We start from the raw sequence: 13272 nt of genomic DNA on the forward strand, positions 1-13272 counted from the left end.
GGGAGAATCATGCAGAATCATGGGTAATGTAGTTTTTTTTTTACCAGGATTTTTTTTTTTTTTTTTTGTGGACTAGAAGCTTTATCAAAAGCAATCAATTAAAAACCTTGTTGCTCACAATTGGTCTATTTTTAAAGTTTCACAAGATATTGCTAAAAATCTATTCACCAGTTGAGAAAATGAATGGGATTTTTACTTCCAGAACCAGAATGTTGTACTCTATACAGTTTGGCATTAGCACACTGCTAAGCTAACATGTTAGTCTAATAAAAATAAAAATCACCAACAACAAATTTCAAACGAAAATATTGAGTGAAACAGTGAAAAAACTAATGAAATGTATGTCCACTTTTTTTTGTAAAGGATATTGACGATGCTATATTAGCATTTGGCTATAATAAGACAGCATAATTTTCTGACCTCCATTTTGGGAACTTTGTGTCAGAAATGTTGAAATGAAGAAAACTAATGTTTACATGTGAGTTTCTTCGGTTAATCAGTAGATTGATACTTGTCTGACTTGATCATGCTTGTAGCGAGAGGACAGATGTGGTGTACTCAGGTGACTGATACTTTGTTTTCTCAGTTTGGGTTCTAGAGTCATTTGTAAGACAAACTACGTAAGTGCACTTTTAGACGTTAAAGATTACAGTAGATCTTCCTCTCACTACCTGCCACCCATCACAACAGGTGCTGTGCCCTCCCATCGGTTCTCACAGACTGTCCTGTCCGCCCATCATTGCAACAAAGCTCTGTAGTTGGTTCTCAGTGGATTAGCCAGGGTTAATTAACTGCTGTCTTTGATGGTGGAAGGCTCTGATGAAGGTCTGTCATGTTGAATAATGGGGCTGCCCGGGAGAGAGGCTGAGAGTGTGGCCAGGGTTTAGACTCCTCTTTTCTCTCCTTCATTCCTGTGTTTCAGCATCTCAGCTATAAAGGATTAATGACACCATTACCATGATTTATTTCTTTGTGGATTTGTGTAGAATCATCAATCTGTTAGGACATTTTTGTGTTTTTTTTTTCCCTTCCATCTAGGGTAATGGTAAATCTTGTGTTTTTGTCTCTTTTTTTTCTTTATATCTACAGGCAAGCCCGTGATGATTATTACAGAGTACATGGAGAATGGATCGTTGGATACTTTCCTGAAGGTGAGGAAGGCAAAACGCCTGTGGCACAAGTCCACACCGATGTTCGCATGCCATTTAAGATGCTGCCTTACATTTAATTACCAACAGCCAATAAACGAGCATCGCTCAAGGGTATAAGCCATGGATACCTCCCTGAAAGTCTATTACTTGAGGGAAATTAAGCATGGAATGAATGCCTGGTTCAGGCAGTGTGACTCAGTTGCCCACTGTCCTCACATCCTGTCTGTTGTACAGCAAACATGCCAAGGTTATAATAGTCTGACTTTTGCGAATTTGCAATACTTTCTGGAAATTCTGTATTGTTTTAGTTGGTTTCAATACAGTTTTTGTTTCATTAAATATTTTTTTTTTCTTTTTTATATACTTATTTTTAGTTAAATATTTTCTCCAGCTCAACAGAATATTTCCAGAAATATGTTTTTGGAGTTATATTTGTTTAAGTATTCAATAAAACAGCTGGAACGAGTATTCAAGTGAACGTGTTGCAAATGTGTCTTGTATAGAGACAGAAAGTGAGTAAATGAACTCGGTAGATTTATAATAAAGGTGCACTCTCTCCACCAAGCTGTCATAATGTCTCCTTCGCAATCCTCTCTTATTTATTGCCTCCTTTGTCACCCAGCGGATCGGGCCACAAAGTTTTATTACACGCAGCACAGACACATACTCCTTCAATTAAGTAATCACTCTAATTAACTACACACACTATGAAAAAAAAAAAATGAAATCTAACACCCCCAACCCTAAAAAAAGGGCCTGTCTGAGACGTTCGATCTTTCTGCAGGGTACATAATGAATCCCATAAATACCCCCTTAGCCCACATAAAAGCTAATATAATTATGAGGTCAGTTTTATGGCTAATAGCTCATGGTTCGGCCACCCAGCTACATGTGTTTAATTAGAGGACAGATCAGTTAAGCATCACTTACTAGTACAAAAACAAATGATTTTTCTCTGTCTCTATTTCTGTCTCTTTCTGCTCTTCCTGTAAGTAGTGTGGCTTCTGACACTAGATTGATAACAACCAGTTGATCAGGCCAGACGATCAATCAGCAGCCACATTTCACAAAACACAGCGTAATTAACTTACCCACATTATGATGCATGAAATACTATACGAGCACATGTTTCAGATTGATATTGCTCAGAGGGACAAAAGTGGGGGTTTTAACAAGATTAGTGTATTGCCCAGATATGGAGATTAAGACATTGGGCTAATTGCTCATTTTGAAGATTGTTTTTGAGGCAAAATGGGTGTCCGGGCTCTTTTGTTTAGCTAACAGAAGCACCAAATCCAGATGATTTTACATTAATAAAGGCCTGTAAACATATGAGCAATTATGGCAGAAAGAGCTGTAAAACCAGAGGTCAGAGTCTTTTACATAATGAATCAGAACTCAGGGCAAAACCATTGGAATTGTGAAAATGGAGTGTTTAAAAAATGCATGAATGCTGAATAATGTAATGTAACAATTTGAACACACACAAAAAAAAAGTCTTAAAATAGTACAGAGGAAATTTCACATACCAACTACAAAATATAATACTAAAGATATATAAATATAATAATTTAATATAAATTATTTTCTGAGTAATGTCAATTTTTAACAGAAAATCTTCAGATATTGATAAACTAATGTAATCTATTAAAACATAATTGAAACATATATAGTGTGTGTATATATAGATATATATATATATATATATATATATATATATATACATACACATATATACATATACTTTATTAGGTACACCTATTCAATTGCTTGGTGTGGTGAAGACGACTTGCTGAAGTTAAAACCGAGCATCAGAATGGGAAAGAAAGGGATTTAAGTGACTTTGAACGTGGAATGGTTGTTGGTGCCAGACGGGCTGGTCTGAGTATTTCAAAAACTGCTGATTTACTGGGATTTTCACGCACAACCATCAGGGTTTACAGAGAATGGTCTGAAAAAGAGAAAATTTCCAGTGAGCGGCAGTTGTGTGGAAAAAAATGCCTTGTTGATGTCAGAGGTCAGAGGAGAATTGGCAGACTGGTTAGAGATAATAGAAAGGCAACAGTAATTCAAATAACCACTCATTGCAACCAAGGCATGCAGAATATCATCTCTGAACGCACAACACGTCGAACCCTGAAGCAGATGGGCTACAGCAGCAGAGGACCACACTGGGTGCCGCTCCTGTCAGCAAAAAATAAATAAAAAATGTACAGCCTGAATGCACTGTAATCACTTTGGATAAAAGTGTCTGCTTAATGCGTAAATGTAATGTAAATGTAGCTAAGAACAGGAAACGGAGGCTACAATTCACACAGGCTCACCAAAATTGGACAATAGAAGACTGGAAAAATGCTGCCTGGTCTGATGAGTCTCGATTTCTGCAGAGACATTCAGATGGTAGGGTCAGAATTTGGCGCAAAGAACATGAAAGCATGGATCAATCCTGCCTTGTCTCAATGGTTCAGGCTGGTGGTGTAATGGTGTGGGGGATATTTTATTGGCACACTTTGGCCCCTTAGTGACAATTGAGCATCATTTAAATGACACAGCCTACCTGAATATTGTTGCTGACCATGTCTATCCTCTTAGTTTTTAATCTTTGTTTTAAGTGTAAACCACCTGTGCAATCTATTGAAAATAATAGATGCCTTTTCTTTCTCTTGTAGAAACATGATGGGCAGTTCACGGTCATTCAGCTGGTGGGGATGATGCGTGGAATCGCTTCAGGAATGAAGTATCTGTCTGACATGAGCTACGTCCACCGTGACCTGGCGGCACGTAACATCCTGGTGAACAGCAACCTGGTATGCAAAGTGTCTGACTTTGGCCTGTCCAGAGTGCTAGAGGACGACCCTGAAGCTGCGTACACCACACGGGTAAAGCACCTTTCATCCATCAAGATTTTATACGATCCTAGAGTGAGTCGTCATCAATTTTACAGAACCTGGGAATGAAGGAAGAACTAAACGGATTAAATTTTTTTAGTTTTTTTTGTTTTGTAACATCTTGTTTGCAGTATAAATTTCAGTACCACTTTAGTGGTTTATTTAATGAGCTAGCTTTCATCATTGTCTCAGTTTTTTTCTAAAACGGTAAATCTGACTCATTCCATAAGAACTCAGTTGAGAAATAATGATTGAAATGACTCTGATCTCCTTGAAAATGTCTCTCATGTCTTTTAAAGTGTTTGATTGTGTGAAAGAACTTCACAGAGGCACCGAGAGAAAGAGACAGAGGAGGGATGTTTGAGAAGCGAGTTGGCTTTCTCAGGGGTCAGTTTCTCTGTCAAGCCAGCATGTATTAATTACATCCGTTTCTGACAGGACAGCCGCCTTCAAACCCCCTACACTCGTTCCTCTCTCTCCTTCTCAGCTCAGTAATTGGTGAGCACCCTGTGGATGCGTATGAAGGCCAAGGGCAAGAAAGGGGCATATGTGTGTGTGTAGCCGTCGGTGTCCACTCGGGTGGACAAAGCATAAACTCAGCAGGCGAATCTGTTGTCACATGCAAACAGGGGAGAAAAGTGCTCGTACAACCCTGAACAGACCCCCGCAGATTGCCTTTTGATGTCCGTGTGTGCGCATCTAAGGTAAAATGTGTTTCTCACAGGGAGGAACTCTTAAAATATAAGTGGCTCTGACATTCAGTGCCCTGTGCCCCATTGCTTCAAGTGCTGAAATCACGAAGAGACAGAACCCTCCAGGCCACGCGAAGCAGCCGTTTATGTGCCGTGACTTTATATAATTAAAAAAAAAATTGTAAAGATCACTTTTTGAAATTCTCTTTAAATGATTTTACCCCATGGGCCCCGCTGCCGTTCTTTGGCACTCTTGTCACGTACTGTATGTCTATACAGAGTACAGCCGGTTTGTCTTTTGTTTGACTTTGACTGTTGAGATTAACTACAAAACACTGCCGCTTTTTAAAAAAACATTTAGGAAAATACAGACCCTGCCATAGTGCTGGAATAGGAAAAGACACATATTGTCTCTATTCTGCTGTTTGTTTATGGGTGTTTCTTTCACTTTCAGAAAATAAAGTCTATTGAAACACACTTTTTACACTCTCATCAATTTTATCAGTCTACTAACAATGTCCCACAGTGGAGAATTCGTTTTTTTTTTTTTTTTTTTTTTTTATCATGGAAAATACACCACAATGTAATTTCCTCCACATCTCAGAATATATATTTGTGTTAAATAACATTTTATGGTGGAAATGACAATGATAGAAATTACATTTTTTGGAATATCTTTTCTGTCTTAAATCCAGGCAATTAAACCATAGACAACCATTCAAACGTTTGGGGTAAAAATATATATATATGTATGTGTATATATATATATATATATATATTATATATATATATGCTAAATAAAAATATAAATTTCTTCCAAAAGAAATTAATCTTGCTGACCACAAACTTTTAAACAATGTGTACGCTTACAGCTTGAATGGAGATGATGCACAGTAAAAATGTTTTCTTTATATGTCATGTGTTTCATATTTAATCTCAAACTCTTCACTGACGGTATTATCTCTTTCGTAACCAAATACACAAATTTTTGAGAAAAAATGTGGGATGACTGTATTGTCGTAAAAGTGTTAAAAAATGGTAGATTTTTTTTTTATTTTTACACAATAAATAATAGAATGGTTTCACTCTTTGTTTAGATGATCATAGTTTTAACTGGTTCTAATTTATATTTTTATGATGGATTATCATATTTTAAAATGGAAAATCTGAGTTTGGGGTAAAACAATAAAATCTACAAAAGGTAGTGACCTTCATATACTATAACAAAAAGAAAAGAAATTAAATCGGTTAGTTTAAAATAATAATAATAATAATCTGCCCATGGGACACAAAATTACCTGAAGTTAAAAAAATAAATAAATAATAACTCTTTTTATTTTTTGTATTATTTAGGGCGGAAAGATTCCCATTCGATGGACGGCCCCTGAGGCTATAGCGTACAGGAAGTTCACCTCAGCAAGTGACGTCTGGAGTTACGGCATCGTCATGTGGGAGGTGATCTCATATGGAGAGCGGCCTTATTGGGAGATGTCTAATCAAGACGTAAGTGTCCTTGAGAAACTGGAAACACGTGTTCTCATGTGTATTGTTTAAATTGAAATCTGCTCCACTAATATCTAATATCTCCACTAATATCATTTCTGCTGAAGCCTCTGGGGGTGTGTGTGGGGGGGGGGGGGTCAGAGTCTCCGAGCAGTGTGTCCTTGCAAATGTTCAGAGAGTAACATCTTCCTGCGGTGATGTCTCTATAGAAACAGTGGTTTTTAGGAGCCTCATAAACGAGAGCTGTCCAGCTGCTCCTGTCTTTAATACAAGCCAGTTAAACACACTTCATCCCTCACTGCTGTATTATTCTAACACATTCTGACTTCTTCTTTTATTACCATCAGAGGAAATGTCAAAGAAATCTTGAAGACCTTCAGGGCACCGCAGATAATGATTTAGATCTGGGCTCCCCTAAAACTAAGAAATGAACGTTAGAATGTTTCCTGTCTAAAAGAAAATAGCTCCTTTGATTTAAGAACAGGAAGTGGCAGAGAACAGGAGCAATGAGTTATAGTCATATAGGACATGTTTCGAACCAATGAGTTATAGTCTGGTATATTAATGAAAAATTTTACTTGCATGAATATACCATGGAAGCACCATAATGATATACCAGGAGCTTGATATTAGACCATTTACATTGTGCTCAAGTGCTACAAAAAAAAAAAAAAAAGAATTCCAACAAAAGGACAGAAAATTTGAGAAAGCTGTTTGAAGAAGATTCTATATTAATGTATTATTGTTTTGTAGCTGTTCACACATTAATATCTATATATAACCAATTTACTGAAGTCAAAGGTATTTTTTATTAATCTGAATGAGGTTTCAGCTACTAAAGTAGTAGTTTTATAGCTAGTAAAGTAGTTTTATATGAAAATTGAAATGTCGAATTTGTCCTTGAATATACAGTTGCACATTTTTACTTTGTACATTGTATTGTACAGTATTTTGATGCATGTGTGTCTTGCAGGTGATTAAAGCTATAGATGAAGGTTACAGGCTGCCTGCTCCGATGGACTGTCCCGTAGTCCTCCACCAGCTGATGCTGGACTGCTGGGAGAAGAGCAGAAGCGAACGGCCCAAATTTGGGCAGATCGTCAACACTCTTGACAAACTGATCCGCAACCCCAACAGTCTGAAAGAGCTTGTCAACAGCTCAGTCTGGTGAGAGCCTCATATGAACCCTCATTTCATTCAAATTCAGCTGATATTTGTGCATATATAAGCTTTCCACACTGTTTTTAACCCTGCATTAAGGCCTCTTTTTGACCCTGGATTAGGTAATGCTCACACTGCAATAAATCATGTTAAGTCCTGCTTTCCTGTACAAATATCTGAACATCCTTGAAATTAGATAAATTAAAGAGAAGTTAATATATACTAGCATTCAAACATTTGTGGTCAGCACAATTTTTATTTATTTATTTAAATAACTTTTTATGAAAGAAATTACTTAAAATACTTTTGTTCAGCAAGGATGCATTAAATTGATCAAAAGTGACCGTAAAGACATTTATAATGTTGGAAAAAGGTTTCTATTTTAGTCAAATTCTGTTCTTTTGAACTTTCTATTCTGGAAAAAAAGGTATCGTGTTTCAACAAAAAATATTAAGCAGTACTGTTTTCAACATTGATGAGTTTCTTGAGCAGCAAATCAGCATATTAGAATGATTTCTAAAGGATCATGTGACTCTGAAAACTGGAGTAATGATGCTGAAAATTCAGCTTTGCCATCATATGAATAAATAACATTTTAAAATATATTTAAATGGAAAAGTTATATTATAAAAAAAATAAATGCAGCCTTGGTGAGCAACAAAAAAACTCCGTATTGTCTAATATAACCAAGCTAGTGTCACTGATCCTTTTCCAGCAGACATTCATCTCACAGCTTTGTAAAAAGACATAGTTGTATAGATAGTCTGAACCCTCATTGTAAAACCTGACATGAGACAGAGCACAGACTCTCCCTCCACCTGCGGTTTATCAGGAGCGCTGGAGACGGAGAGGCAGAGTTCACATTACAGCCGTAAAGCCAGTGACTCAGAGCCCTTCATGAGATATCCGCTTCCTCAAGCCCATCACAGTCTCTCTGATTACAGCCCAACCTGCCAGTCATTTTATCCCTCTGTGTCCAAAGAGGACAAAGAAGAACGAGGGTGTTAAATACATCCCAGGTCTGAGATTGAATTGACCCCCGGTTTTCACTCAAATGCTGCTGTCACTCAGCAGCGTGAACCTAACCCGTCTGTCATGAAGAACGGAAAGGCATCACAATAGGTTTTAACCTCAACTGCAACTTCTTAACTTTATCCTCACCTTATGAAATTGCTTAAGCTATCGACTCTCAGAAGAAATTGCTATCATTAAACTATCATGAATTGCGAAACAAGTGACAGTTTGATTAGATATTTCTTAACTGTAGGCCTGAAGCCAAAGCCTTAATACTATATCTAACTCTAAAGGCAATTATAATGGAAGACCAGGTTTCCAGCTTTGTTTTCAATGTTTTAGCAATGAACAAAACCACAAATGATTCAAATTCAATTTCCTTTCCAGGGAAGACCCCACCACCCCAGAGTTCAGTGTGAGTACGGTGGATGAATGGCTGGATGCCATCAATATGGGTCAATATAAAGACAACTTCGCCAGATTGGGCTACGTTTCTCTAGATTCCATACTGTACATCAGCTTGTGGTAAGTTTGTTTACCTATAAATACAAATACTGTATACCACACTAGTGTAAGTGCAGTGTTATTTAATGAACACACTCATATTTTGGCTAGTAGACCATTTTATTTTATTTTACCTTTCACAAGTTTGGGGTCAGTAAGATATTTTAATACTATTACTTTTATTATAATTTTTTTTATTATTTATTTTATTTCAAATAAAAGCTGTTCTTCTGAACTTTCTATTCATCACAGAATCTTAAAAAAAAGTATCATGGTTTAAGAAATATTAAACAGCAAAACTGATTGCACCATTGATGATATAAAATTTGACATTATTAATAATGGCTGAAAAAAACAGCTTTGTCATCACAGGAATAAATTATATGTATTAAAAAAAAAAAAAAACATTTAAAATAAATAATTATTTTACAATACAACATTACTTACTTTTACTTTATAACAAAAAAAATAAACGCATCAGCCTTGGTGAGAAAAAGAGTGGATAACGTTCAAACCCATTAAGAATCTTACTGACACCAAATGTTTGAAAGGTAGTGTATTGTTTTGTTTTTGTTTTTCACTTTTCTAAGGTTTCTTGGTTTGCTTTAACACAGTGTTCTAACCAGTATACACAGGATAAAGTGATAAATCCTGTTATTCAAAATTTTAATTTGTGTCCTAACCAGCTGCAGTAAGTGTCATGGAAAAAGATTGCTTGGTTTGTATTTTTATAACGTAGTGCTCGGTAGCTCCGCCCACAAAGAAATCTCTTCAGTTCTAAAATCATGCTCCTTATTGCAGTATATCAATCTGATTACTGTACTATTTCACTTTCAGTAAGGGCAAAACAATTATTTAGAAACATCAGAGAAATGATACTACTATAAATCTATTGTTCTTTAATCTACAACCAAACAACTAATAAACGGAATCCAATATTAAATGATTTCCTGAACGTTTTTTTTTCTTTTTCTATCCCTCCTTCCTCAGTGAGTTAAGCAAGATGGGCTTGACTCTGGTTGGGCACCAAAAGAAGATTCTCTCGGCCGTCCAGAGTTTGCATGCACAGGGGACTCGTGTGCAAGTATAACAAGCCTTCTCCACTGCCTGAGAGCGTACAGACTGAGAGAGTTACCAACTGCTCCCACCACACTCCCTATCAGCAGCTTCACCGTACAGTTCCCACCCTGGATGTTTCTGCATACAACCCCTTTGTCAGCGCTCTGGCTTCCGTCCATGCACGTCCGAGCTTCCTACAAGCAGAGAGACACACTGAGACTGATCTACAATCGCTTGACAAGGCCACGGCAAATCAGATATGAAGTATGGTTATTAAACAAAAGTGAAACAAAAAAATACATTAGGGAGAATTCACAGCTTGTGTTTTACAGTTTCAACATTTGTATTTCATATTTGGCGTTTTGCATATCAGAGGTCGGACTGTTATTCTTAAAAGGGGGGTTGTTGTTTCTTTTTCTCACATCCATGTTTGGAATACCAGTCTGTCCTCCTACATCACTTATAAGCCACAGTAAAATATCAAATGATGTTTACAATATATTTATTTTGCCATAATTGAGGCAGCGTTTGAGCACAGATGGATTCAGGTCACAGCATCCAGTATTCAGGCGAAAAGGCAACAGAGGTTTGCATTCCACCAGCAAAGATGGCCGGAAACATCTGCAATGACAAAAGAGGCGTCTAAGGCCGTGCCGTGCACAGAACAACAAGATAAGCTGAGAAATAATTGCTCTCCACTCATCGCCGTGTTGCTTATGCAAACAGTGCAAGCATTTAAATAAGAAACTGTCTGACTTCTCAAACACACTTCCAGATGTCTTAAATAAAATTGAAATGTCATTTCTGTCCATTCGCCGCACAGATATGCCAACGTGTTGTATCACTGCAAGGTTTGTACACATCAGATCAAGCAAAGACAACTTTGAAAGGTCATTATGAAGTGTGCGTGCACCACGTTTGCATTGTCTTTACGTTTACACTCGTAGTGCGTGACGACTATTGTACTATAGTGTATAAAATGTACAGTGTTGATTTAAAAAAAAAAAGAAGACGAAAAACACTAAAAACTAGAATGTTTGTAATGATGTACTTTTATTTAGTATGAAGAGGAGGAAGTGGCCGTGTGGTGGCGTTATCACCGTCGTTTGCCGATGTGCGATAATAACTCATCTCTGGAATGTAGCATGGATCCTAAGCTTCATCTTTGATTGACAGGTGACAGTGACTGCAGTTTTTCACTCAAGTGGTGCCCTTAGCTGCTTGACTTTAGATGCCTTATTAACTGTGCAGTTCTCTCTTTTTTTCCTCATCCTCCCATTAGAAACGATATCATGAAGTATAATGTATATAGTATTTATCATTGCGTCACTGTTAAGCTGGAGCTCGATGTTAAAGCCAGACTTGACGCGATTACCGCTGTTTTAGTCTGCTGTTTGTGGAAACGTGTTCGATCTGCACAAGTGCATATAGGGAAGGAGAGATTTTCACGACTCTACTGGGCTGAACTAAATTCCTCATGCTAACTTTAATGAGACTGATTTGCTGCACTGTATATTTTTGTACTAGTGAGGTTGTTCTGTAAAGTAGAAGTCTACCTGTTTTATTTAAATATATACGAGACATAATTACAGGAACAGATGGAAATGAGAGATACAGTAATCATACTTCAAATCATGATTCCCTGACGTCATTTCACATTTTGATTCCTTTTATGTCATTGATTGTTTCAGTGCTTCAGCACAACACTGTAACTAATCGCAAGACATACTTAGAATCTGTAGGGTTTTTCTTTCACATTTCCTGCACTTATTTTATGGGAAAATCTGTGGAATTTTGCTGAAATGATTTGAATATGATAATAATATTATCAGAATGGAAATATGAGTATTTTTTTTTTTTCCACAGATTCCATGTGGGTTTAACTAAGCACACATAACCACAGTTCCTTTTGTCAATTTTTAAGGAAAATCCATCATCATCTGTTATTAGAATATGTTTAACTGGATACTTTTCAAGTCATATTTAAGCCATATTTAAAATGGTGACGTATTTAGTTCCCCTAATTAAAATGGCATACACAACAATACAAATCATCAATCAAAAATATAAATCATACTGATAAATGCAAGGATCACTACTATTGCACTTTTCTTTAGTTTTTTCCCTTGCATATTTTAATGAGAGAGAAAAAAACACTTCCTTCAACAAGTGATTGTGCATTTAGATTAATTCTTTTTTCTATCCTGAGATTGTTAATGAACATTATAAACTAAATCTGAGATTTCAATATGTAAAATAATTGCAGAAGGCCTGAAACTCATCCATTTTTATGCTCATTTTTCAGTCCAAAATTAAATACGTTCATCTCTGTTTTGGGAGGCAATATGCTGATGTGGCTAAATTGGCTGCAGATAATTGCATTGAAATAATAAAAACATGATAACGATGATAGTGATAGTGATGGTGATGATAATAACAAAATTAATGACCATTAATAAAACATAAGCTCCAGTTTTTACTACTGCAACATAAACTTTCCAGTTTTGCAAATACAGCTGTCAAAATTTTATATATCTGCTCACCAAAACAGGTGGTTGTGTGACTGAACAGTGTTACTGGCAGGATGTGGAATGTTGTTAATATGATAGAAGATGATAGATGAATCTTGCTTATAAATTGTCTATCGAGTTGTTGTCTTTTGTTTTGCCCTGGCTCTGTACATGTGTTTGGGGTGATCCTTTTGTGAATGAACTCTGTTTTTTTTTGTTTGTTTGTTTTTGTAGGCTATATGCCCATCTCTCCACACGCTGCAGATTTCTATGAGCTCGCAAAAAAAGGGTGTACGCATTGAGATTCTTCATGTCGCTGTAATAAAAGCTAATATTTTTAATTTCTCACCTGAAGCTTTGGCATCTCTTTTCCTTTTTTAAATTGCACTAAACTGTTCGTCATACACACACAAAAATGGTGTAGAAACAATTTTTGCTAAGAAATTTCTAGTAAATTTCACAAACAATTGCAAAGAAATGGCAAGAAACACATTGAATTTAACATATTTTGAAACAGAAAAACTAAAATAGATTTTTTTTTTTTCTTGTAAAATGTACTCTGATAATCTTTGCACTATTTACAATCGGATGACGGATGTCATATTCTCCGGAGAGAGAACGGGTCAGAGGAGGTCAGCTTTAAAAAGCACTCCTGCCTCTCTTCTCACTCTATGTTATGGCCATTACAACCAATCCCCACTCTCTCTTTCTCTCCTTTGTCTTGCTGTGCATTATACAACACACACACACACATCATATGGAACACACAATCATTTTTCAGCCATCATTA

General features: G+C 36.5%; 1 protein-coding gene across 1 annotated transcript in view; it reads left to right on the top strand.

Annotated features, from left to right (window-relative positions):
- LOC109112126 (ephrin type-A receptor 3-like) overlaps positions 1-12830 on the top strand; it is a 109503-nt gene extending 96673 nt beyond the window's left edge. The window contains exons 12-17 of the mRNA XM_042777815.1: positions 1090-1151; positions 3821-4030; positions 6085-6234; positions 7208-7401; positions 8797-8934; positions 9904-12830. Coding sequence (XP_042633749.1) covers positions 1090-1151; positions 3821-4030; positions 6085-6234; positions 7208-7401; positions 8797-8934; positions 9904-10003 — 854 coding nt within the window. The 3' untranslated portion in view covers positions 10004-12830. The remainder of the gene's footprint in view (positions 1-1089; positions 1152-3820; positions 4031-6084; positions 6235-7207; positions 7402-8796; positions 8935-9903) is intronic.
- The last annotated feature ends 442 nt before the right edge of the window (positions 12831-13272 follow it).

The sequence above is a fragment of the Cyprinus carpio genome, chromosome A2 (genome assembly GCF_018340385.1).
Source record: "Cyprinus carpio isolate SPL01 chromosome A2, ASM1834038v1, whole genome shotgun sequence".
NCBI lineage: Eukaryota > Metazoa > Chordata > Actinopteri > Cypriniformes > Cyprinidae > Cyprinus > Cyprinus carpio.